At 36.8% G+C, this 27,047-nt stretch overlaps 1 protein-coding gene across 1 annotated transcript in view; it reads left to right on the forward strand.

Moving 5' to 3' along the window:
• Window positions 1–14,503: 14,503 nt before the first annotated feature.
• Window positions 14,504–27,047, forward strand: part of LOC148950108 (bifunctional glutamate/proline--tRNA ligase-like) — a 31,624-nt gene continuing 19,080 nt past the window's right edge. The window contains exons 1-2 of the mRNA XM_089091778.1: window positions 14,504–14,595; window positions 16,778–16,886. Of these exons, the coding sequence (XP_088947904.1) occupies window positions 14,504–14,595; window positions 16,778–16,886 (201 nt within the window). The remainder of the gene's footprint in view (window positions 14,596–16,777; window positions 16,887–27,047) is intronic.

Consider the following 27,047-nt stretch of genomic DNA (forward strand, 5'->3'; position numbering starts at 1 on the left):
TAAAAATCTTATATGCCCCCAGGGCATAACTTACAACCCTTGTCTTGAGTGCTGGGGGGGGGGGGGGCGGGTCATTCTCAAAGACCAAATTTCCAGAACTTTCTACAACGTTGACCAAAATGGCTATCTGAATCTGCTCCTTTTGAAGTTTTACGATAACTCTATCTATAAGAACCTTATATGCCCCTAGGGCAGAACTTACAACCTTTGCTCTTGGTGCTCTGGGGGGTTTGCCATCCTTAAATACATAATTTCCAGAACTTTCAACTGCGTTGAACAAAATGGGTAGCTCTAAACTTTGATTGACTGTTTTTGGGGAAACGGTGGGCGTAAAACGGGGGTTAATTACTCTTCACTCACTTTCGAATATTAAAAAGGGCAATTTCAATTTCCAATGAAATGAGCCCTTTTTGAAATTTCTATAACAACTTTCTACATAAACTTTACATGACCCCAGAGCATAACTTACAGCCCTTGCACTTAGGGAACTGATCCAAATGGTGGGCGGTTATACTGAGGGGTTATCATCCAAATGGTGGGCGTGAGAGGGGCGTTAGTCACTTTCCAATCACTTCCAACTATTAAAAAAATACTAGCTCTTTCAATTTCCAATTGAATGAGTCCTTTTGAAGTTTCAACGACAACGCTTTCAATAAAAACTTTATATGCCCCCAAGGCATAACTTACAATCCTTGCCCCGAGGGCTTTGGGGGGGAGGGGTCGTAATCCTTCAAGATATAATTTCCAAAACTTTCAACTACGTTGAATAAAATGGCTACCTAAAATTTTTTATTGGATTACTTTGTGCAAAAGGTGGACGTAAGAGGGGGGTAAGCTACCCTCAAATCACTTTCGACTATTAAAAAGGATCCTAGGCCTTTGAATTTCAAATCGAAAGAACACTTTTACAAGTTTTTACGACAAAGATTTCAATGAAAATCTTATATTCCCCTGGGCATAACATATAATCCTTGCCCTGAGGGTTCTGGGGGAGTGTCCTCCTCAAAAACACTTTTTCTATCTGGAAATCAACTACGCTGAACAAAATAGCTATCTAAAAAAAAGGGCACTAGCCCATTGAATTTCCAATCGAATGAGCCTTTTTTAAAGTTTCTACGACAATGCCTTCTATAAAAACCTTATATGTCCCCAGGGAATAATTTAAAACCTTGCCCTGAGGGTTGATGATTGGCGGGAATGTTGCCATCTAATGTTGCGGGGACTGATTTGCGTGGGGGGGGGGCTAGTTGAACTCCAATCACTTTCCACTATTAAAAAGGGCACTAGCCCTTTGAATTTGCAATCGAATGAACTTTTTTGAAGTTTCTTTAAAAACCTTATATGCCCCCAGGGCATAACTTAAAACCCATGGCCTCAGGGCTCTGAGAGAGTGTTCTCCTCAAAAACATATTTTCTATCTAGAAATCAAGTACGCTAAACAAAATAGTTATCTAAAAAAAAGGGCACTAGCCCTTTGATTTCCAATCGAACGAGCCTTTTTTGAAGTTTTTACGATTGCGCCTTCTATAAAAACCTCAAATGCCCCCGGGGCAGAACTTAAAACCTTGTCCTTAGGGTTGTGGGGGAGTGTCCTCCTCAAAAACATATTTCTATCTGGAAATCAACTAGGCTGAACAAAATGGCTATCTAAAAATTTTGATTGGAAGTGTTTGGGGAAAAAATGGGCGTGAGAGGCGGGTTAGTTGCCTTCAAATCACTTTCGACTATTAAAAAGGGCACTAGCCCTTTGAATTTCCAATCGAATGAACCCTTTTTCAAGTTTCTACGACAAAGATTTCAATAAAAACCTTATATAACCCCAGGGAAGAACTTATAACCCTTGCCCTAAAAACTATGGGGGAGTGTCCTGCTCAAAGGTAGAATTTCCTGAACTTCGATTTGCGTTCGACAAAATGGCCATCTCAAAATCTTTATTGGATGTGTTTGGGGAAATGGTGGTTGTGGAAGGGGTGTTAGTTGCTTCCCAATCACTTTCGACTATTAAAAAGGGCACTATCCATTTCAATTTCTTATCAAATGAGCCCCTTTGGAAGTTTCTACGACAAAGCGTTATATAAAAACCTTATATGCCCCCTGTGCAGTGGGAGTGTTGTCATCCTCAAAGACCTAATTTGCAGAACTTAAAACTACGTTGAATAAAATGGCTATCCAAGTTTTGATTATATGCGTCTGGGGATAAGGTGGGTGTGAGAGGCGGGTTAGTTGCCCTCTAATCACTTTCGACTATTTAAAAGGGCACTAGCCTTGTAATTTACAATCGAATGAGCCTTTTTTAAAGTTTTTACGACAACGCCTTCTATAAAAAACCTATATGGTTTTTATTAAAACTATTAAAAAGGACACTAACCCTTTGAATATCCAATCGGAAGAGCCTTTTTTGAAGTTCTTACGACAACGCCTTCTACAAAAATCTTATATGCCCCCAGGGCATAAATTTAAACCCTTGCCCTAAGGGTTTTGGGGGAGTGTCCTCCTCGAAAACACATTTTCTATCTGGAAATAAACTGCGCAAAACAAAATGGCTATCTCAAAATTTTGATTGGATGAGTTTGGGGGAATGATGGGCCTGGGGAAAGGGGCTAGTTGCCCTCCAATTACTTTTGACTATTAAAAACGGCACTAGGGCTTTGAATTTCTAATCGAATAAACCTTTTTTGAAGTTTCTATGATAACGGCTTCTATGAAAACCTTATGTGCCCCAGGGCATAACTTAAAACCCTTGCCCTGAGGGTTGTGGGGTATTGTCCTCCTCAAAAACATATTTTCTATCTGGAAATCAACTACGCTGAACAAAATAGCTATCTCAAAATTTTGATTGGATGTGTTTGGGGGAATGATGAGCGCGTGGAAGGGGCTAGTTGCCCTCCAATCATTTTCGACTGTTGAAAAGGGCACTAGGCCTTTGAATTTCCAATTGAATGAGCCTGTTCTGAAGTTTTTACGACAACGCTTTCTATAAAAACCTTATATGCCCCCAGGGCATAGCTTAAACCTCTTGCCCTGAGGGTTATGGGGGTGTGTCCTCTTCAAAAATATATATTTTCTATCTGGAAATCAACTGCGCTGAACAAAATGGCTATCTCAAAATTTTGATTGGATGTGTTTGGGGGAATGATGGGCGTAAGGGGGGCCTAGTCGGCCTCCAATCATTTTCTACTATTAAAAAAGGCACTAGTACTCTCGATTTTCAATCGCATGAGCCCCCTTTGAAGTTTCTACGACAACCCCTTCCGTATGAAGTGCCTCTGAGAAAAGAAAATAATAAATCAGAGGCAACGCTGTAGTGTTGCCTATAGTAAAGGTCATACGGCTCCAATGTTTTATTATTTTTTTCCAGAGGCACTTCATACGAAAGGGGTCGTCGTAGAAACTTCAAAGGGGGCTCATTCGATGGAAATCGAGAGTTCTAGTGCCTTTTTTAATAGTCGAAAATTATTGGAGGACAACTATCCCCCCCACGCCCATCATTCCCCTAAACACCTCCAATCAAAATTATGAGATAGCCATTTTGTTCAGCGTAGTTGATTTCCTGATAGAAAATATATTTTTGGGGAGGACACTCCCCCACAACCCTAAGGTCGGGAATTTTAAGTTATGCCCTGGGGGCATAGAAGTTTTTATAGAAGGTATTGTCGTAGAAACTTCAAAAGAGGCTCATTCGATGGAAATCGAGAGTTCTAGTGCCTTTTTTAATAGTCGAAAATTATTGGAGGACAACTATCCCCCCCACGCCCATCATTCCCCTAAACACCTCCAATCAAAATTATGAGATAGCCATTTTGTTCAGCGTAGTTGATTTCCTGATAGAAAATATATTTTTGGGGAGGACACTCCCCCACAACCCTAAGGTCGGGAATTTTAAGTTATGCCCTGGGGGCATAGAAGTTTTTATAGAAGGTATTGTCGTAGAAACTTCAAAAGAGGCTTATTCAATTGGAAATTCAAAGGGCTAGTGCCCTTTTTAATAGTCAAAAGTGGTTTGATGGTAACTAGCCCCCCCCCACCCATCATTTTAAAAAAACAAATCCAATCAAAATTTTGAGATAGCCATTTTCTTCAGCGTAGTTGAATTCCAGATAGAAATATGTTTTTGAGGAGGACACTCCCCCACAACCCTCAGAGCAAGGGTTTTAAGTCATGCCCTGGGGGCATATAAGGTTTTTATAGAAGGCGATGTCGTAGAAACTTCAAAAAAGGCTTATTCGATTGGAAATTCTAAGGGATAGTGTCCTTTTTAATAATCGAAAGTTATTGGAGGGCAACTAGTCCCCCACGCCCATCGTTCCCCCAAACACATCCAATAAAATTTTGAGATAGCCATTTTGTTCAGCGTAGTTAATTTCCTGATAGAAAATATGTTTTTGAGGATGAAACTACCCCACAACCCTCAGGGCAAGGGTTATAAGTTATGCCCGGGGGACATTTAAGGTTTTTATAGAAGTTGTTGTCGTATAAACTTAAAAAAGGCTCATTCGATTGAAAATTCAAACCTATAGTGCCCTTTTTCATAGTCGAAAGTGATTGGAGGGCAACTAGCCACCCCCCCACGCCCATCATTCGTCCAAATACATCCAATCTTAATTTTGAGATAGCCATTTTGTTCAGTGTAGTTGATTTCCCGATAGAAAATATGTTTTTGAGGAGGAAAATCCCCCACAACTCTCAGGGCAAGGGTTTTAAGTTATGCCCAGGGAGCGTATAAGTTTTTTAGAGAAAGTGTTGTTGTAAAAACTTCAAAAAATGCTCATTCGATTAGAAATTCAAAGGGTTAGTGCCCTTTTTAAGGGTCGAAAGTGATAGGAGGGTAACTAGCCCCCCTCCACGCCCATCATTCCCCCAAACACATCCAATCCAAATTTTGAGATTGCCATTTTGTTCAGGGTAGTTGGTTTCCAGATAGAAAATATATTTTTGAGGAGGACACTCCCCACAACCCTCAAGCGAAGAGTTTTAAGTTACGCCCTTGGGGCATATAAGATTTATATATATATATATATATAAAAGTATATATATATAAGATAGCTATTTTGTTCAGCGTAGCTGATTTCCAGATAGAAAATGTGTTTTTGAGGTGGACACTCCCCCACAATCCTACTGGGAAAGGGTTTTAAGTTATACCCTGGGGGCATATAAGGTTTTTTGTAGAAGGCGTTCTCGTAGAAACTTCAAAAAAGGCTCATTTGATTGGAAATAGAGTTGAAGTTTAGTTTAGTTATAATTAAGAGTTTAGAGTTTTAGCCTAGAGTCTTAGCTCAAAGTTTTATTTTGAGTAGAAGTTTAGTTTAGTTAAGAGCCTAGAGTTTTAGCTTAGTGTTTTAGCCTAGAGTTTTAGCTTAGATTTGAAGTTTTGTTTTGTTTTAGTTAAGAGTTTAGAGTCTTAGCTTAGAGTTTTATTTAGAGTTCTATTTTAGCTTAATTTAGTTTAGAGTTTAGAGTTTTACCTTAGAGTTTTAGCCTAGAGTTTAAGATAGAGTTAAAGTTTAGTTTAGTTATAGTTAAGAGTTTAGAGTTTTAGCTTAGAGTTCTAGTTAGAGTTTTAGTTTAGTTTAGTTTTAGTTAAGAGTTTTAGCTTAGAGTTTTAGCCTAGAGTCTTAGCTTACATATTTAGTTGGAGTTGAAATTTATTTTAGTTATAGCTAAGAGTTTAGAGTTTTAGAGTTTTAGCTTAGAGTCTTATCTTAGTGGTTTAGTTAGAGTTGTAGTTTAGTTTAGTTTTACTTAAGAGTTTTAGCTTAGAGCTTTAGCCCAGATTTCTAGCTTATAGTTTTATTTAGAGTTGAATTTTAGTTTAGTTATAGTTAATAGTTTAGAGTTTCAGCTTAGAGTCTTAGCCTAGAGTTTTAGTTAGAGTTGTAATTTAGTTTTAGTTAAGAGTTTTGGCTTACAGTTTTAGCCTAGACTCTTAGCTTAGAGATTAAGTTAGAGTTGAAGTTTAGTTTAGTTATAGTTAAGAGTTTAGAGCTTTAGCTTAGAGTCTTAGCTTAGAGTTTTAGTTAGAGTTCTTGTTTAGTTTACTTTTACTTAAGAGTTTTATCTTAAAGTTTTAGGATAGAGTCAAGGAGAGAGACAATAGATATTGATGACAGTACTAAACTAACATAACCACAAAATTCCACATTATTACATAGAAATACCAAAACCATAGGTTAGATTAGGTTTGGTTAGAGGTAAGGTTTCTCCACGTTTAGGTTAGCTTATCATGAGCACTAATGATAAGCTAAGCCAACCTAACCAAATGGCAGAAATTGATAGGGCTCTAGGAACCAAAAACAGAGAAAGTCGAAGAAAAACAGCTTTAAACAAAGAGGATGATTTCTTAAGTGGACATACTATAATAAGATCCACCAAAAACCCTACCGTAACTACATCCAGAAATAACAAACTATACGATGGGAACTACGCCATGTTAAATGAATTGCCAAGCATATGGACATACCTAAAACAGCTGTGGGAAGACCATACCGCGAAGAAAACAGCACCAAAAAGAAAAAGGGATATGGGCCCTGCTAAAGAAAGAAGGAAAGATACCACGACCACTACACCCAAACCCGACCCAAGAACCGAAGAAATACTATCCTCATTACTGGAAACCACAACCAATGTGAGTCCGGAGTTAATCAGAAAATCAGAGTAAAAAAAAGCATTCATTGAAAATTAAATTTGATTTTGATGTTGGATAAAAATCCATCCATTCTTATAGAAACTGTTGGATAAAAATTCGTTCATTTTTATAGAAACTGCAATAGTTTTGCGAGAATCATCTTTTAGTGTGTATTGAGTTTAAATGAAAATTATTAAGTTCAAATTTGTTTTGATTTTGATGTTGGATAAAAATTCGTTCATTTTTATAGAAACTGCAATAGTTTCGCGGGAATCCTCTTTTAGGGTGTATTGAGTTTAAATGAAAACGATTAAATTCAATTTCGTTTTGATTTTGAAGTTGAATAAAAATTTCTTTATTCCTATAGAATTTGCAATAGTTTCATGGGACGCATCTTTCAGGGTTTTTTAAGTTTAAACGAAAAGTAGTAAATCCAATTTTATTTTGGATTTTTATGCTGGATAAAAGTTCATTCATTTTTATAGAATCTGCAATAGTTTCACTAGAACCATCTTTTAGCGTATTTTAAGTTTATATGCAAAGTATTAAATGCAAATTCATTTTGATTTTGAAAATCGTTCATTTTTATAGAAACTGAAATAGTTTCACAGAAAGCATCTTTCAGCTTGTTTTAAGTTTAAAAGAAAAGTATTAAATGGATACTCATTTTGATTTTGATGTTGAGTATAAATTAGTCATTTTTATAGAAACTGCAATAGTTTCACGGGAAATATCTTTCAGCGTGTTTTAACTTTAAATGAAAAGTATTGAATGAAAACTAAATTTGACTTTGATGTTGGATAAAAATCTATTCATTCCTATAGAAACTGCAATAGTTTCACGGAAAACATCTTCTGATTTAATACATGCAATAAACTAGCTAGTGTCGATAACCAGACATAGAGTACCAGTGGGAAAGCCACATCGTGTCTCTGAACAAGCTTAGAGTAAGATTGTTAGAGCCGTAGGCATATTTCATGTCGTTTTAAGATACGTAAAAATCTAAGAGTCAGAGTGAATTGAATTTAGGTTAGATAGATTATAGATGGCAGCACACCCGCTCAGACACACAGTCATAGTGAGAGAGACATGCAAAAAGTTGGGTTAATCTAGGTTTGTGAGTTGAATTTAGGTTGGATAGATTATAGATGGCAGCACACCCGCTCAGACACACAGTCGTAATGAGAGATACATGCAAAAAGTTGGGTTAATCTAGGTTCACTTACAGTGGCGCCACTAAGTGAACCTAGATCAACCCAACTTTTTGAATGTCTTTTTTTGCATTTGTACTCTATGTCTGGTTATCGACATTAGCTAGTTTAATGCATGTATTAAATCAGAAGATATATTCCGTGAAACTATTGCATTTTCTATAAGAAAGGATGGATTTCTATCCAACATCAAAATCAAATTTAATTTTAATTGAATACTTGTGTGTCTGAGAGGGTGTGCTGCCATCTATAATGTATCTAACCTAAATTCAATTCACTCTGACGCTTTGATTTTTACGTATCTTAAAACCACTTGAAATATGCTTACAGCTCTAACAATCGAACTCTATGCTTGTTCAAAGACACGATGCGGCTTTCCCACTGGTACTCTATGTCCTGTTGTCGACACTAGCTAGTTTATTGCATTTATTAAATCAGAAGATGTTTTCCGTGAAACTATTGCAGTTTCTATAAGAATGAATAGATATTTATCCAACATCAAAATCAAATTTAATTTTTATTGAATACTTTTCATTTAAACTTTAAAACACGCTGAAGGATAGTTCCTGTGAAACTATTGCAGTTTCTATAAAAATGACTAAATTTATACTCAACATCAAAATCAAAATGAATTTCCATTCAATGCTTTTCTTTTAAAATTAAAACACGCTGAAAGATGCTTCCTGTGAAACTTTTGCAGTTTCTATAAAAATGAATGAATTTCAAAATCAAAATGAATTTGCATTTAATATTATGCATACAAACTTAAAATACGCGAAAAACAGCGAAATCAAAATGAATTAGCAATTGACACTCTTCATTTAAACTTAAAATACACTGAAAGATGTTTTCCGTGAAACTATTGCAGTTTTTATAAGAATTGATGGATTTTTATCCAACATCAAAATCAAATTTAATTTTCAATGAAGGTTTTTTTTAACTCAAAACAGACTGAAAGATGCTTCCCATGAGACTATTACAGTTTCTATAAAAATGAACGAATTTTTATCCAACATAAAAACCAAAATGAAAGTTGATTGCCTTTCTCGTAGCCTTTACGCTTGATAGCTTTTTTGTTGTAATTAGGCCAAATATTTGTTTTGCTGTACAAACCAGTTGTAAACGACACTTTGTCACTGCATGATATCTTCTAATGTTTAAAAAGGGTACTTCAACCCGAGACATGAAAGTCGGTCCCTACTGGGGTGTTCCCCCTTTTTCTTTAATTTGTGAGGATTAGCTTTTGTTTGTAACTTTAACAAATAGTCTAAAACCTAGTAAACTATACATATTTGGATACAGAAATAAAACTAAACCACCGTTCGTGCCTAATTAGCTTTCAGCATTCAGTTTTTGGAGTTTTGGTAAGTTACACCGAGGGTTGATCTGATTAGTTGCTCATTGCATCAAACCCTTTGTGAATTTTTTTACATAGTACAAAAAAAACTATTTCAGACTAGTACGATGCGATGTTTTGTTTTCGGTTAAGGCACAGAAAAGATTCATATGAACATGGTTACGAAGTGTTTATAGATTTGTTGGTCTTTAAAAAGACCGTAGGATAGTCATGGGCGTGCTGGGTGTTATAAAAATTCATCATCGTTCATCATCCACTTGGTGTGATCCCAATCTATATCAAGGATTTTGTTGTTGTTCTTCTTCTTCCTGGGATATCTTATACACATATTCCGAGCAGGATTAGTTATCGGCACCCATCTGCTAAAAATCGAACCTCGTCCTCTGGGTTGTGTATTCTACTCGGAAATTTCTCACAATTAAAATCTTCCAAGTTGAATATTGGTATATCAGATTTGCATTTGTCGATTAAAAGTTTGTCAGTGGGTACATTCCCTTTCGCGTATAGTGCTGTTACACCAAAAAAAACTACATATTTCTCAAACTTCCTCTTGTACCATGGATAGATCCTTCCCTTCATCATAGAATGGGGGTATCACTCTATCATAGAAACCTAGTTTGTTTATAACGCATAATGTATTGCGCCACATGTCTCTATTGTATGCATACATATTGTAGCTGACATGCCAGTGATAACAAAAGACTTCTCTACAATCTGTAGTCAGCAATAAAAACGCACATTCAAAAATCACCCCACATGATGACTTCTTCAAGCCAATGAATTCGCAATCGAAAACACCATACATCCTTGAAGTTAGCTTTTCAAATATACAAAATTGAAATTTGGACCTGTATTTTATACTCAACGACTGAATATATTAAGCTCTTTCCCGGAGATCTCAATCTTGTATATCCATATCGAGTACGATTGCTAGAGCCGTAAGCATTTTTTTCGAAAAAAAAATAGAATTGATCTGTAACTTTTTTTTTCTTTGAGAAAATTCAGAAGGGGGGTTGAACATTTTCTTCATTTTACTGAGAGGAACCTTTTATCTTCAGAAGAGAACTTGAACATTTTTACACCTCTTTGAGAAAGCGCAGAATTAAAGAAGAACTCTTTATCTTCATGGCGAATGTTCACAATCAAAGTATAACTGTTTCTATCTTCTACTAAAAAATTTAGAACAAAACGTTATGGATGTTCTTATTTCTGAAAACTATAACCCAACTTTATATAAGAAAATCAAATGTTATTAATAAAATCAGATGTATTTTCAAGTGGGGTTTCCTTATTTCTGAAAACTAAACCCCCAACTTTATTTAAAAAAAACAGCAAAAATGTACCCAATTATTAAAATCAGATGTATTTTAAACATATATGTTCTTATTTCTGAAAATTAAAACCCAACTTTATTAGAAAATCAAATATTATTAATAAAACCAGATATCCTACGAAAGGTTAGGATATCTACCTCATAAATGAGCAAAATAGCAAACTAGACATCCCAAATCATTAGTTTCATGCAATACACACCTACGAAAGGTTAAGAAACCTAAATATAATGTATAAAACATTAAAACAGCTAGATGCATGATCAGTTGGGTCTCGTAAATAGAACTATGAATAGAAGCACTAGTAGCCTTGACATTCAACGATGATTTTGTCAAGTTGATATTTACCCTTCCAAATCAGCTATAAATGGCTATTTTTTCTCGCTTGGTAGTTTAGCTATCGATGCAAGTAGGAATAGTATCAGAATGTCGACTATTTTTGCCGAACTGGAACAAACCCATTCTATAATCCACTTTAAATTATATTTTTAGATAAAAAAATCTACAGTTATAATGAGTTTTTCAAGTGATGAATAGGTTATATCGCAGGGGACTAGGATGTAACCTATATTCTAAGAATCTCTGGACCTTTTGAGCAATGGGAGTATTGAAAAAGTCAACGAATTTTATTTGAAATCACAAAAATACTGCTTTTAGAAACGAACATTCACAGATCAATTGGAAATTTAGCATAACGACACTATAGGATACTTCCTTACATTGTTTAACCGAGCATATCGCCTCACATCTCTTCCTTTAAATAGAAGTGAATGTCTATCTTTATATTATGTTTTTATAAGACTCCTTATCCGTTTTCTTGTAGCACTCGAATCTTCAAAAATTTGCAAGGGGGTATTTTCATTGTGTATTTTGTTATGACTCACATTGCTGCCAGGGGCAGGAGGGACATCAACAACATCCTAAAATAAAAAATTATTTTCAGTTTTCTCAGTGGGTAGCTCGTAAGCTTAAAGACCTAAATTTCAAGCTACTTAAACACATAAAGAAAAGGGCGGCAGTCCTAGATGGAGGCTAAACCAAGTATATTTTTAATATGATACTCTCTACGTTAAAGCTGTGTATACTTTAAAAAAAGCTTCCTTTTTTAATTAAAGAATACGTCTCTTAACCTCTGAAAAGAGGTAAGGTTCTTAATGCATTTCGCATCTTGAATCACATATTTCATGTTATTAAATTTATAGCTATGTTCTCGATAATATCCCATAGCCTATTGCGTGGAGGGCAAAGAAAGGCTTAAATCCTTCACAGTGGTAACTACTTCAAGAAAGAATTTGAATAAGTAATAGTTAATTGTTACAATTCTAGCATCTGATGCTTGCATATTTACATAAAAGTCTAATATAAGTCAATAATGACTTAATGGCAGCACAAAATGGTTTTCTTTTTATTATAAAACAAGGAAAAATTTACTCACCAGCATTCGCTTGCAATTCTCCATATTACTACCAGTGCAAACAATTAATAAACAAAAAAAAATCTATTTGACCCGCTGAAAGAGCTTTTCAAATTACACCAAAATTGTAATTTGGACCTGTATTTTATAATCAAAAAATGAATATATTAGCCTCAAACCAAGATGGACCGGTTTTTCTTTTTTTGGATATTGACCTTAATGGTGTTCGCTTCGTATATATTATGACTGAAATCTGACCGGAGTGACTGTCGAGTCAGAAACCTGTCGGCTAAGGCATATACCAGTAGTCATATTACACAATCACTCGTAGAATCTATACCATTCTCATTTTGATTTTCGAAAATATTAAATGTGATTTTTTTATGTTTTAAGTATGTTTCATGTCAATCTAAGTGATGTAAAAAAAAGTAGAAAAAATATCATTTTTAAAAAAAAGAAAAAAAAGTTAAAAAAAAAACTTCAAAAAAAGTATAAAAATAGGGGGATGGGGACCAAAAAGTTGGGGGGAGGGGCCCCTTGGAGTTTGGGGATAGGGACCTTTGGACGTCCCTGGTGGTTAGGGTCATTGGTGCTAATGATCCATGATGGTTCGTACTCATATATACCTCACTACTTGATTTGCAAGGATTTCTTCAAGGATTTTCCATCCTTCCTGCCTGAGTGAACAAATTCTATATCACCTAATTTTATAATTCCTACCCCTGCGATATGAGTTTCTGAAACTCCTAATCAATCCAGTTCGAATCGTCTGAATTCGTCAGTCAAAATGTCGATAAAATAGCCATTTTTAACGGTGTAACATTCCAAGTTCCAATTTTCATGTTCTCTAAATAATTTAAATTATTTTCACCTCAGGAAAAGCCGATACCAGTGCAGATACCAGTGCAGGACGGGGATCACATATCTTCTCAAGTCTACACCGAAGTGCTTAAGCCGGCTTAGAACCGGACAGCAAGACGTCCAATAGACCTCCAAAAGAGTGGGGGTTTTATGCAATCCTGGGCCCATCTTGGTCAAAGCATGGTTTTCAGCACTTGGTGCTGCTCTTCTATCCACAAGAGTCAAAATCCTGCACAGACAATCTGAAGCCTATTACAACCAACTCATTATATATTCATGCCTACAAATATTATGCAACTATGGGAAGGCAGCCCATAACAGATAAAATAGCTAGGAATAGGATTTTCAGCCCGAAAACACCGGGTATCACAAAGAAGACTATCTTCGCTCATGTCGCCTGGTTTTGCTAAAATTATCATTTTCTGTGCCAAAATACAACTGGGAAGATGTTCTTTTCTCTCTCTCTCTCTCTCTCTCTCTCTCTCTCTATATATATATATATATATATATATATATATATATATATATATATATATATATATATATATATATATAGGCAAAAAGATCATCTTCATGAAAAACAAGCATAATAGAAAACTAACTTTCAAAAAATTCAAAACTAGCTTGAAGAGTATGTAATTTTGATATTCAGAAAACAAAAATTTCCCAACGTGCAATCCTGTAAATTTTGTTGAAGTTGAAAAGAAATATTTTTTTATAAGCATGTCAGCATCGACAGGAGAAAATTCATATAAAACCTATGAGCTCCTACAGAATAATTTTGGAGCCTTGTATTTCCTAGCTCTCTCATAGCTGTCTTCTCTCCTATTTCTTGAAGAGCGTGAGCTATCCCTGTAGTTAAGCAGCTCAGGGCTATTCCCGCTTTTGAAATTTGTTGGCTAAATTCATTGGCCTTGTCATTTTTCGCATACATGCGTTGCATAATTCGCTGTCTTTGATCCTAGCTATTTTCGGTCTAATAAATACTGGTAGCATCTTTGCTACAATTCATGGTTTTGTACATGCTGAGATTGGCTTTGGGACATGTCTCATAGACTCTGTCTGTTTTTCTAACTGGTGTTCTTCTATCAACTGGCTTGGCTCCCGCTTCCGTTTTTCCAGTTCAAGCTCAATTAATAAAGGCCTTTTATTTTCCTTAATAAACTGCTCCCACTCTTTAGTTACCACTGGTTGGGCCTCCGTCATAGTGTATACACTTTCCTTTCTCTTTCTTGCTGCTATTTCACGTAATATAGCTCTCTCAAAAGTAACCCCATTACTTCCCGTTTGTGCAAATCTTCTATCCATGTTAATCTTTTTTAATCTCTTAGTTAAGTGTTTCACAACTATAATCTATTATAATGTTTCTAGATGTAAGTTAGTTTCACAACTAAATTTTTGACGAATTCATTTTGTTACATGCATGAACATCAAAGTATAAAATAAACACATACGGAACAAGTACTGACAAAACTCTCCAAAAGTGAACCCGCGTACCTCAGCGCCTCTAGACGCAAAATGTTGTTCTACTGAATCGCTCCGAGCCAATAAATTATGCTAGAGCGTGATTCATGCAACGAGTGACCGGGAAATTATCGAATATTAGCAGCTTGAAATTAAAGAGTAAATCGTGAGATATGCATATGAAGAAGAAGTATTGCGCTTAGAAAACTGATTATTATTAAGTGCTGCCGGCTAACAACCAGAATGGGCGTTCGATGCTTTTTCGAAGGGTGCGATATTAGTCGAAAAAATGCAAAAGAAAAAGGAGTCAAATTACTTGCTGTGCCAAATAACAGGTAGGCTATGAAATGTTTGAAATGTTTTTTTTTCAAACTTCAGAAAAGTTCTATTCTAGTACCATAATGAGATAGCTAAGAAATAAACATGCCTTGATCTACTTAGAATTCAATGTTGTAGGCTTTCAAAATATAAACTAAGAAAATGCAAGAATGGCGGGATTCCTTTCATCCCCTAGATTCTATAAAACAAACTTTCCGAGGAGACGGAGGGATTCTGGAAAGGGCCCCGGGGCCTAGGCCCGAATCCCAAGTGAGCCGAAAATTGGCAGATACTGACCTAGTCTAGGCTATAGGTTATAGGCTAATGAGAAATCTGGAAATGGGCCGTAGTTATATACATTTTACTGGGTTAATTAAAGACTGTAGCCTACTCAGTGAGAAATAGTGAGCAAATAAAAAAGATTAAGGGCAAGATTTTACAATTTACACTAATTACAAAGACGATAAATGACAGAAAAATCACAGCTGTATTATAGCTCAATTTCAAATACTTTGGCTACTTACCCCCAAACTTATGGTCAATTTATCGGAAGGTGCAGCTTTTAATGGTAAACTCAAATATTCCGAAGTTTCAAAGCACAAAAAAGTTATGCAGAAAAAACTAGCACGTTTTAAGCCTCTTGAAATCCTTTATTTAATTTGGTTCTGAACCAAATTAAATATAAGTAGATTCTATCAAATACTATAAATACAATTTACGCGGCTAATTTCTTTTATTCCAGTTGCCATGCAATGACAGGACAAATAAATACTTTCGAAATAAATTATCATAATTTCAAGTTTTGACGTCAATAACATTGAGAAAAAGGGATAGATTAGAGGAACATGACTACAATTATAATAATCAAAGCATTTTTTCATTGGATATACGAGTATTTACGCGTTGCATTCTCGAATCGTAAATACAGGCGTGATAAATGGGTGTCGGTAAACATCACATAAAATCTAATAGGGTAGGGTGAAACTATTTCAAAATAGAAGGCATTAATGTAAATATGCTCCGCAATAAAGCCCACTCATTTTTCTTTCCATTATTTTATGAGCTTCTATCAAAGCAACAATTACTGCTTGGAACTACGGATAGAATTCCAGTCTGGAAACTGGAATTTCTTTAAGGTTTGCAGGTCTTCTTTAAGAAACCATCACAAATTATTTCGGTATGTAAAGAGAGGAAATCATTGTCTTTACGTTGATGATCTACTTTCATTCCAAATAAAGCACACTTTTATTCGTCTGTTTCGTATTACTCGTATGTGCGTATGTGCACATACACATATGTGCATACACATATACATCTGTTTCGTATGTGCGAAACGGAAAAAAAATCTGAATCAGTTGACGAGTGCTCCGTACTATAAATAATTTTGCAGCACACAACAATAATAGTACATGCAAAAGCTGCTCATGAAACAAAGCATCCTATATGTGTGTGGGGTTTTTTTTTGCTTTCCTTCCAAAAAATATAGTGGGCCTATATCAGCAAATCCCGGCCTCCAATCAAGGAGCTTAGGGGACACACAAGAAGTAAATTTCGTACGGTTCCGAAGCATATTAAATAAAAGTAGATTCTATCAAATACTATCAATACAATTTACGCGGCTAATTTCTTTTATTCCAGTTGTATTGCAATGACAGGAAAAATAAATGCTTTCGAAATAAATTATCATATTTTCAAGTTTTGACGTCAATAACATTGAGAAAAAGGGATAGATTAGAGGAACATGAATACAATTATAATAATCAAAACAATTTTCCATTCTATATACGAGTAATTAAGCGTAGCACTCTCAAATCGTAAAAATAGGCTTGATAAATGGGTTTCAATAAACATCACATAAAATCTAATAGGGCAGGGTGAAAAAATTTCAAAATAGAAGGCATTAATTTAAATATGCTCCACAATAATGCACCCTCATTTTTTCATTTTCCTAATTCTAATCACAAGCTTTATATCAGGATCCGTCTTTTTTATTCAGAACACATCTGATCAAAGCATAATCACCTACGGAGCCGGTTCCGCAGGTGATTATGCTTTGCATCTGATCGAGACGCTATCTATTCTCCTAAGTTGTATTGAATTGTGTAACTACGCAATTTAGTTGCCAGGTTCGCATATGTCACACAAAGGGTCACTTTTTTTGTGTGGAGAGGATAGGTTTTGTGAGTACTTGTTCCGTAGGTGTTTATACTTTGATGAACATGCATTTAACGCATGTTCACGCGTTATATGCATGAACAACCTGGTTCTTTACATATTTCCACCAATCAATACGAAGAGAATTCATGACGTATGATCTTGGGCTGTTTCAATCTTGATTATTCCATTGTTGGTTGTAATTAATTAAAAAAACTTTTTTCACAAAATAAGTTTTCAAAGAAAAGTAAAGAACTCTTTCAAACAAAAAATGAGCAAAAATGAAATAATCTACCAAGCATGAAACTACCAAAAATCAGTATTGAAACCCAAAACGAACAGAAATTACAATAAATAGGCGAGTCAAACTCAAAGCGAGCAGAAATTACATGAGTAGGGCCCAAAACCCCTATGCCTTCCCAAGGCCAGAACATAATTTACACTTTAGTAAAAAAGCGCAATGCTGCTGCCTAAGCAAAGGGCGACGTGGGCACAATTTGCTATTTATTTTTCTTTCCTGATTTATTTGTTATTTTTAATTATTTTTATTTTTTTAATATCTGATTCTTATTTATAAGTTTTAATTAGTTGTAATTAGTGTATTTAATGTATTTCAACATCCCCTCAAAATCCAATGAAACCAGAGGCAACGCTATAGCGCTGCCTATAGTAAAGGCTGTACGTCTCCAATAATTTATTATTTTTTTCCCCAGAAGCACTTCATATGGAAGGGGTCATCACATAAACTTTGGAGGGGGCTCATTTGATTGGAAATCCTTATTTCTATTGCCCTTTTTATGAGTCAAAAGTGATCGGAGGGCCACTAGCACCCCCACGTCATTTTTCCCCAAATGCATCCGATAAAAATTTTGAAATCACCATTTTGTTAAGAAAAAGTTCAAAAAACATATAATAGAACTCCGGTGTCCACACAACCCCCAGGGCCCGGGGGCAGAGGTTGTAAGTTATGCCCTGGGAAATATATGATTCTTATGGAAGGGATGTTCATATAAACTTCAGAGAGGGCTCATTTGATTTAAAATGGAAAGTTATAGTTCTCTTTTTTAAGAGTTAAAATACATCGGAGGACCCCCCCCCCCATCTTCACACCCTTTTCCCCTCAAATTCATTCAATAAGAACTTTGAGATAGCTATTTTTTTTAAGATAGTTCAAAGATAATTTAACGAAATATCTGGGGTCAAAACAACTCCCCAGAGCCCAGAGAAGGCGTTATAAGTTATACCCTTGGGATATATATGGTTCTTATGCAAAAGATGCTCGTATAAACTTCAGAGAGGGCTCATTTGAGTAGGTTGATCCGACAAACTTACGTTAGGAGAAAGCTAAATTAATGCAAAATTGCTTTAATTAGGTAAATTAAACTACTTTAGACTACTTTAGGGGTGTACCCTTCCGGCCCCCCCCCGCTGGGTCCGCAACTGGATAGTTTTATCATTTTTTTACACGTCGTGATATTTATTTTCTCAGATTGTAGTTCCTGTGATATTTGAAAAATCTAGTTACCTGTTTTGGCGGAGAGCCTAGATAAGACTAGTTTTGTTTTCAATCAATGTTTTCATATGAAATGGGCAGACCTTTGAAATGGGCAGATATATATATATATATATATATATATATATATATATATATATATATATATATATATATATATATATATATATATATATATATATATATATATATATATATATATATATATATATATATATTATATATATATATATATATATATATATATATATATATATATATATATATATATATATATATATATATATATATATATATATATATATATATATATATATATATATATATATATATATATATATATACCCTTCTTCATATGCATCTTCTGTTTTAACTGGACCCCAAGCAGCTTAAACATTATATTAGTGGTTTTGCTTAAATTAGATTTCAAGTTATATTAGAAAAGTTTATGAATTATTTGCGTTTAAATTTAATTCCCATAAATAATTTATTTTATCTGTGTGATGTGGTTGATATACCGTTTATTTTTCGTTTTAGAAATACCTTGGATAATTTACACATATCATTTTTGTTTTTAAATTTTCACATATTTTTTTTTCCAGCACAAAGCATTTTCACATATTTCAATAATATAAGCCATTTGGGCTATGTAGCACATTCTCTAGGCCTAAATTAAGTTCTGATTTTATCTTACTTTCTGACGAACTTGTAGTAAAGTCTGTAATACTGCTATATTTTCCAAAATATCAGTTGATCGGGTATGGTTTGGTGTCTAATGGTATGAGATGATAGTATCAGGACAAATTTGAAGTGGCTGCAAAATTTGTTATGTCCAAAAGTCTTTCAAAGTAAGATTGAAAAAAAATTGATCCTAAAGGTTGTTATAAAAAATTTGATTTCCAAAAAAATAGCAAAGGCTGTATCTAAAATAAATAGGGTATTTATGTTGTAATGTGTATTTTATGGTATTTGGGAGTTGTAGTCGTAGATGCCTTTATTCTCCCTTTACAGGGGAGATAAACTCTGGCCCTAAGGTAATTAAACTTTGGTAGCGTGCCTTAGGCTATGACCGAACTAATGAGGCGTACCAACTGGGTATATTCGAGGGGGTAAAGGTGTATCGTAGAGAGGTTGTCTAAAATAAAATATTTTTATTTAACTGGCATGTATTAATACAAGATATAGATATTCTACCGGGACTAGCTGTCCCAAATAGACCACAAGTCTCAGAAACTACAATGATATATAATAAGATGCACTTACAATGATCCGACAAAATTCCTAGGTATTTCTAAAAACAACGGACCAGAGGTCAGTCCGGCATAAAGTTAGTATCAGTCTAAAATCTGCCCCTTCCCATAAATGTATCTTTTATATATTTTTATCATTAGTTCTATAAATAATGACGAAATTATCAAGTGAAATTTATTATATAACAATGAAAGAATTTTCCGTATCATCTACGCAATCAGGCAACATTTCTATCCCTTTCACCAGTCATATCAGACACAATCCCATTTACTAGGATTTAATCCATATATCCCAATATATTTGTGCTGTTTATTCTGCATTGCACCTCATTCTGTTTGCTCCTCATGCATTTTATTTGCACCTCATGCTGTTTATTCTGCATTGCACCTCCTTCTGTTTGCTCCTCATGCATTTTATTTGCACCTCATGCTGTTTATTCTGCATTGCACCCTGGCTTGATGAACGACGGGTACTACTTACTTTACTTGTGGCGGGAATCAGGCGTTTCCACCTCGCCCGGCATCGATGATCTTGGAGACCTTCTTGGACCATGTTGAGCGATCTTCTGCCAGATGCTCTGCAAAAGTAAGCCACTGAGTTGACCATCTGTGTCCGAACTTTCTGAATCCCCCGATAGGTTCAAGGTCTGATTTGGCCAGGTTCCACCAGTTTTTCCTCTGTCCTCCTTGGCGTCTCTTCCATGAGCTAATAGGCTCGACTAGAAGTATTTGGTGAGGCAAGTATTCTGGCGGCTTCCGTAAAACATGGCCCAACCATTTCAAACGGCGTCCTTTAATAGTGAGCACAACATCTCTCTGAATATTGCACATTCGACGTAGATCCGCGCTGGAGATACGGTCACGCAGCTGTATTCTGAGAATTCTTCGCAGACAGGTATGCTCAAACACCTTCAGCGTATTCTCATGCTGTAGTTTTACCGACCATGTTTCGCATCCGTAAAGGAGAACGGTGCGGACTAGTGCCATGTAGATTCGCACTATCGTTTGGACACTGACTTCGCGGCGATTCCATAAGGGTTTCCGAAGGGAGGCAAAGACTGTCTGTGCTTTCTGTGTTCTCTGTTGGATATCAGCGTCGGAGGATCCGTCAATACATATTTGGGAGCCTAAGTATGTGAAACAGTTGACTTTTTCCAGTTGAACTTGATTGACAGTTAGTGTGAATGGTCCTGTGTCGTGGTTAATTGCCATGAATTTCGTTTTCTCTGTGCTGACTTTCAAGCCGATCAGGTCTGCCCAGGCCACCACGTTGTCCAGCATGTTTTGAGCTTCTACGGGTTCTGACAGGAGGCCAACATCATCCGCATAATCGAGGTCAGTCAGTGAGAGATTCTGTCCTATCTGAACTCCTGGATAGGACGACAGTGCATTTTCAAGCACCCAATCGACGCAATAATTGAACAGAGTCGGAGAGAGGATACACCCTTGTTTTACTCCGAACTCAACCAGGAATTCTTCAGTTTCTTCACCATAGACTCGAACTCGGCTCACTGACGCGTCATAGTATGCCTTCATCAGTTCAACAAACTTCAGCGGCATTCCGTCATTCTCTAGGATCTTCCAAAGTTTCTGGCGAGTGACAGAGTCGAAGGCGGCAATGAAGTCCAGGAACATCAAGATCAGGGGTAGATTGTACCTTTCAAACTGCTGGATAATGAGGCGAAAAACGAAGATATTATCAGTACAGCCTCTACCTGGCCGAAAGCCGGCTTGAGTTTCTCGGGTTCTTTCCTCCCTTGCCCCTTTGAAGTGGTTCAAGAGTATAATCCCGAATATTTTGACCGCAATGTCTATAAGACTTATTCCGCGGTAAATTTTGCATTCGGTTTTATCTCCTTTCTTATAGAAGGGGAGAATGATTGATGTCTTCCAATCTTTTGGGAAAGAATTGGTCCTCCACACTTCTTCGAGAATGCCATGGAGCTGTTCAGCAGTGACCTCAGGGCATTGTTTGTACACTTCCGGGGGGAGGCTGTCTTCACCTGGGGCTTTGTGGTTCTTCAGGGTCTTGATTGCTTTTAGTATTTCGGCTCTGGTCGGTGAATCCTGCTCGACGTCGTAGGGTTCTTTAGAAATGGCAGGTGGGAAAGCATAAGGATCGGATGATGGGGTAGAGTTTAGGAGGATCTCAAAGTGATCCTTCCATCTTGCTAAGCGCTTCTTCTGACGACTGATGATTTTTCCTGATCTGTCTTTGACCATATCTGAGACAGCAGCTTTCTTACCAGCGGACTTTTTCAGGATCTGGTAAAGCTTGCGGGTATCATGTGAGCGTGCTGCTTTCTCTAACGACACGGTAGCGTCTTCCCACATTTGGCGGCGGTCCAGACGAACAGAGCGTTTTACCTGTCTGCGCAGCTCTTTTGTTTCTTCTTTAGGGCCGCTCATCTTTTGTCTTCGCTCACCGACTATTGACAGGGTCCTAGCGGTAATCCACTGCGGTCGTTTGGTTTTTTGTAGGCCTAGGATAAAATAAGCAGTCTCGGTCATCACTGTTTTAAATGTATACCATCTCGTCTCGGGGGGTGGGTTTTAATAAGAACTGAGGGCGTCAAATCGGTTAGTCAGTTCCAAATTGAGGGCCTGCCGAACTTCTTTGTCTTGGAGCTTACCGATGTCGAATCCGGCCTTGGGTTTGTTTTTCCTCCGAGTTGCAAGACATAGCGAAATTTATGCAGCAACAAGCCTGTGGTCAGACCCAGACTGCGAGCCTGTGTCCGCGCCGTTGTAAGAGCGAGAGTCCTGTACGGAGCTTCTCCAGCGCTGGCGTACGAGAATGAAGTCTATTTGAGCCTTAGTGACACCGTCATTTGAATTCCAAGTTAAAAGGTGACTAGGTTTGTGCTGAAATATGGTGTTGTTGACAAAAAGGTGGTTCATCAAGGCTTAGTTTGCCAACCTTGTGCCATTCTCACATCTCTGACCTTGTCCAAATTTTCCAAGGACTTGTCTTGTGGTTTGGTCAGACGAACAAACTCTTGCGTTGAAGTGTCCAGCAACAATCAAGTAATCACGTGCGGCAACAGAAGAAGACAGCTGCTGCAGCTCGCCGTAAAAATCATCCTTGGTCATATCAGCAGCGTCACGGGTGGGGGCATAGGTAGAAATTATCGACACATTTGCGGGGTTTCCTTTCAGTCTAATTCTGGCAAGTCTACAGGAGACTGGTTCCCATTCTAGGAGAGCATTTCTGGTTCTTTGGTTCATGATGAAACCAACTCCGTGGAGTCCCGAATTATCCTCTACTCCGGAGTAGAAAAAATGGAATTGATGTAGCGTTTCAGGAGCTGTAATAACTATGGACCCAGAACCTGAAATTCTGGTCTCGGATATGCAAAGTATGTCTATGTTGTACTTCTCCATCTCATGGACAAGAAAAACTTGCGTGGCTTCTTGTTTGATGGATCTTACATTCCAGCATCCCACATTTATTCTAGATTTTGCCTGTTTAATGACTGTAGTGGGTTTTCCTAGATTTATGGCATGAAAAGGATTTTTCGACTTTTCCGCCATATTCGAAGTCGCTTCGCCTGCCGGGAACGCCGTAGTGTGGTTGCCTTGTTTACTTCTCGACACTCGCACTAATACAGGGGCCGCGTCGCTAGCTGGGGACGCCGTAGACGTTGCAACTTTTCTTCTAGGTCTCAGATCCATCGATGTTTCTTGGGAATAGAGTTGACCGCAAGGTCCCCAGTCTTGCGGGTCACCCGGAGCGCGTTGGCCACCAAATCGCTCGGCGTGGAGCTCAGTGGTGTTTAAACCCTTCCACCGCTTTGAGGTGCGCTGACGGAACGACGGGTAATGAGTGATGAACAAAAGTTCGCCATTGTTTTTTTTTCTGGTGTGTCTTTCATCTTCTCTCCGCCCCCCCCCCTCTCTCCCTCTGCATTCTCGGCCATACATTCTTGTGTGTGTGGGGGGGGGGGATACATGAGCGTAATGTGCTATAGGGCAGGGGGGACAACCCCTCTCAGACCTCAGCTTGCCTCCCAAACCCCTGTTTGCCCCTCTCCCTACCTGAAATTTAGTATCTTCAATAATCTTGTCAAAACTAAGATACGCCTGCATAATTCAAGCATCAACAGAAACGGATCAGTTTTCTTTAGTATATATTTACCTTTATAGCATTAAAAAGTACCTTTATGGTACCAACTGGCGTATTTTTCAGTTTTTACTATAATTTTCACTTGTCTTGGGAAATTTGGCTCCACATTTGCCCCCCCCCCCCAAGATTTTGAAAAAGTTACGCCACTGAAGATATGAAGGTGTCACTTTTTTCCATTGAACTAAAAAACTTTGAATTCAGTTAATTATTTTTAGCTTTACGGTTTTATGAACCAGAGGCCATTGCTGAAAACTGAATCTTCCTTAGTGTCGGAGGATAAAATAATAAGACCTCTTTACTGTCCGCGCTGCCCACACCTAGACCACCCTCTTTGAGTCAGTCAGATAGTTAAAAACTCGCCACTCATTCAAAGCATAAGTTAAATAGGACTGGCGAAAACATGAATGGCGACTGAAATGCCATCCCACCTAAATCTAACAAAGCCACATCGCCAGCTGAATGTCTGAAAAAGATTATTCACACATAATGTTGCACCTCTAACAATCGGTAGGGCTAACTGTTTTCCAACCAAGCAAGGTCAGAACTTACACTTTTTCTTCCTAAGTAATTATAGATCTTTTAATGCAGCCTTTACATAGTTTGCTCCCCTCCAAAGTTTGTTTGGAGTGGAGCTGATGATCTAAACTATAACTGATGGTCTAAAGGGCATTTCTGACGAGGTTCGTTTTCGAGATGTTTCAGCCGGAGGATCAAAGGATCCTTACAAAATCACAAAATTGGAAAAACCTCCAGTAACTTCTGGCTCTTAAAAATTCACTTGAACTTTAAAATTTTAATCAAATCCCACCTAAATCTAACAAAGCCACATCGCCAGCGGAATGTCTGAAAAAGATTATTCACACATAATGTTGCACCTCTAACAATCGGTAGGGTTAACTGTTTTCCAACCAAGCAAGGTCAGAACTTACAAAGAAAAACAAACAAACCTGGGTTTGGGGTTTAGTAGCTACAGGAGCTGGCTTCCCATCTGGAATCTTGAACAGCAGTACTTGGTGTTCAACTAATGTTAAAGGACTAAAATGCAATGGCTCGTTACAAATGTATAGACCCTTGCGCAGAATTTGAACTATGTCACCTTTCTTTAAGTTCTTGAGTTCGGGATCACCAAGGAGCTGCTTTTCAAACTAGAGAACAGAAAAAAAATTTAACAACGACCCTGACTAATAACTTAAAAACATTACAAGAAATAAAGAAACAAAGAAACCTAATTTAGATGCTGTTAAATCAAGTTATGTCCCCCTTATCCACTCCTAGATATAGATATCCCCTTTGCTCCTATACGGAAAATTCTTTCATTGTTATATAATAAATTTCACTTGATAATTTCGTCATTATTTATAGAACTAAAAACCGTTGTTAATACAAAAGTAAAAACACTGTAAAATTTAAATGTAAAAAAAAAAAAAAATGAATTTTAATCTTTGAATTGATAAATGGACTCTTTCAATCGACCCATAGTTCTTTGGCTCACGGGTATTGTTTTGAAGGAAAATGTATAATGTTTGACAGAAATTTGCCTTGGATACAAAATTTAAAGCTATTTTTTTCATAACTTCCATAATTTTATGAACATTTTTGTAAATATATTAGAATATATTAATTTAAATACTACAAAAGAAAAAATTGAAAAAAGTAGACACCTTCTTAAAATACACGCACGAAAAAAAAAATCCTAACGAAAAATTTGTCTCGTTCTTGTAAATTTATCTATTTTTTTGTAGTTGCATTTTTAAACAAGAATACTTATCAGTAATATGCATGCAATACCTTTTTTGCCTCCTTTCTGGATATTCAGGAGATAGGGGAGGGGTCAACCCCCAAGGAAGGTGAAAGAGCAGTGGAGTTTGAGCAATAAGATAGGGCTGAGTTAATCTGATTGATTGGAGGCGGGCTGGGTCTGGTAAAAGATCCTGAGTCCATTAAATCCATTTTTGTGTGCCCATAGTTGCGTCTACAATGGATCGTATTATTTGATGTTCCAAATTTTTTCTCCGTCCAAGTGCAAAACTCTGAGTCGCCTTACCCCCCCCCCCGCCTCTCAAAAACAACAGCTTTTTCCTGAAAGTATCAACTCGATTCCCGCGCCTTGAGACAAAACAGGTCACACTCACCAATACATAGGATTTATGACGTTTTAATGGAACCTATTTAGTACATGCGATCTCTGTAATGACAAATGCTCGCTTGCCTTCAGGCATAAAAAAAGATGTGTGTTCCCTTGTAAGCATATGCAACCTACTGAATCTTAGCATAAAAATGCTCCAAAGGAAAACTCGTTTCAGTTACCCGTTATCATCACGTGATTTTCTTCAGGTCAGTGATTGACTCAGTGCTACGGACACTGTAAATAGTAAATAAAGTAGGCATTGACGAATAGCTTCAATCACATGCACATTGCCTGTGAATTCGAGCTACTCGAGGTACGCTTTCCAAAACATCTGCTCTAAGTGCTCTGGAGAAATATTCGCTTCAGCTACCCTTGTAACATCACTTGATTGATTGTATCAGTTTTTGACTTATTGGTACGGATACTTGTGACCTATATGATGTTAAACATTAGCAAATAAATAGTAAATATAGTAGTTATTGACGAATAGCTTCAATAAGATCCTTATTGCCTACAAATCGAGCTCCATGGAATACACTTGGTGGAATGTGTGCTCTGAACGTATGGTCTCTTGTAAGCATCCGAAAACCTACTTAATCTTATTGTAAAAGTGGTCTGGAGAAATGTTCGTTTCAGTTACCCGTGTACAGTATCAGATGAGAGCTCTCTCCTGATCATGTAGGACCATTGGTTCGAAACGATCAACCCTTAAAAAAAAGGTATGCATCATTCGGCCAAAAAAATACAAATTTCACATTTTTTAGATAGGAGCTTGAAACCTCTAAGATTAGGGTTCTCTGATATGCTGAATCTGATTGTGGGATTTTGTTAAGATTACACTACTTTTTGGAGTTGTTTTCCCTCTTTCTAGAAACTCAGGCATATTTTATCAGGCTCGTGGCTTTAGGTGGGTAAACTCAATGAACTTCATGTATTTGGAATTGGCATAAAAAGCCGATTCTTTTGATGTATCTATTGTTATCAAAATTATGTTTAGAGTTTCGGTTACTATTCGGCCTAGTCACTCCTTACCTGTATTTCGCTGCCATGAACTGTTTGAGAATTGATATGTTTGTTGTTATTTTTGATCTGTTAGAAATAAGGAAAAATAAGCACGAGAAAAGGCATAATAAGTCCACACATCTTCATTATTTGCTTTTCAGGCTTTTATGTTTGACAAACAAGACTCAAAAACATCAGGGAGGAAAAATATGGGAGTTTTGAAACTATTTACTTCGTAGAGTGGAGCAGACAAGGGTAGTGAACGAATTTGTGTTCAAAGAAAGAGGTACTTTTGC

This window comes from Artemia sp. Qi Xiang Cuo, chromosome 7 (assembly GCF_049724085.1).
Source record: "Artemia sp. Qi Xiang Cuo chromosome 7, ASM4972408v1, whole genome shotgun sequence".
In the NCBI taxonomy this organism is placed as follows: domain Eukaryota; kingdom Metazoa; phylum Arthropoda; class Branchiopoda; order Anostraca; family Artemiidae; genus Artemia; species Artemia sp. Qi Xiang Cuo.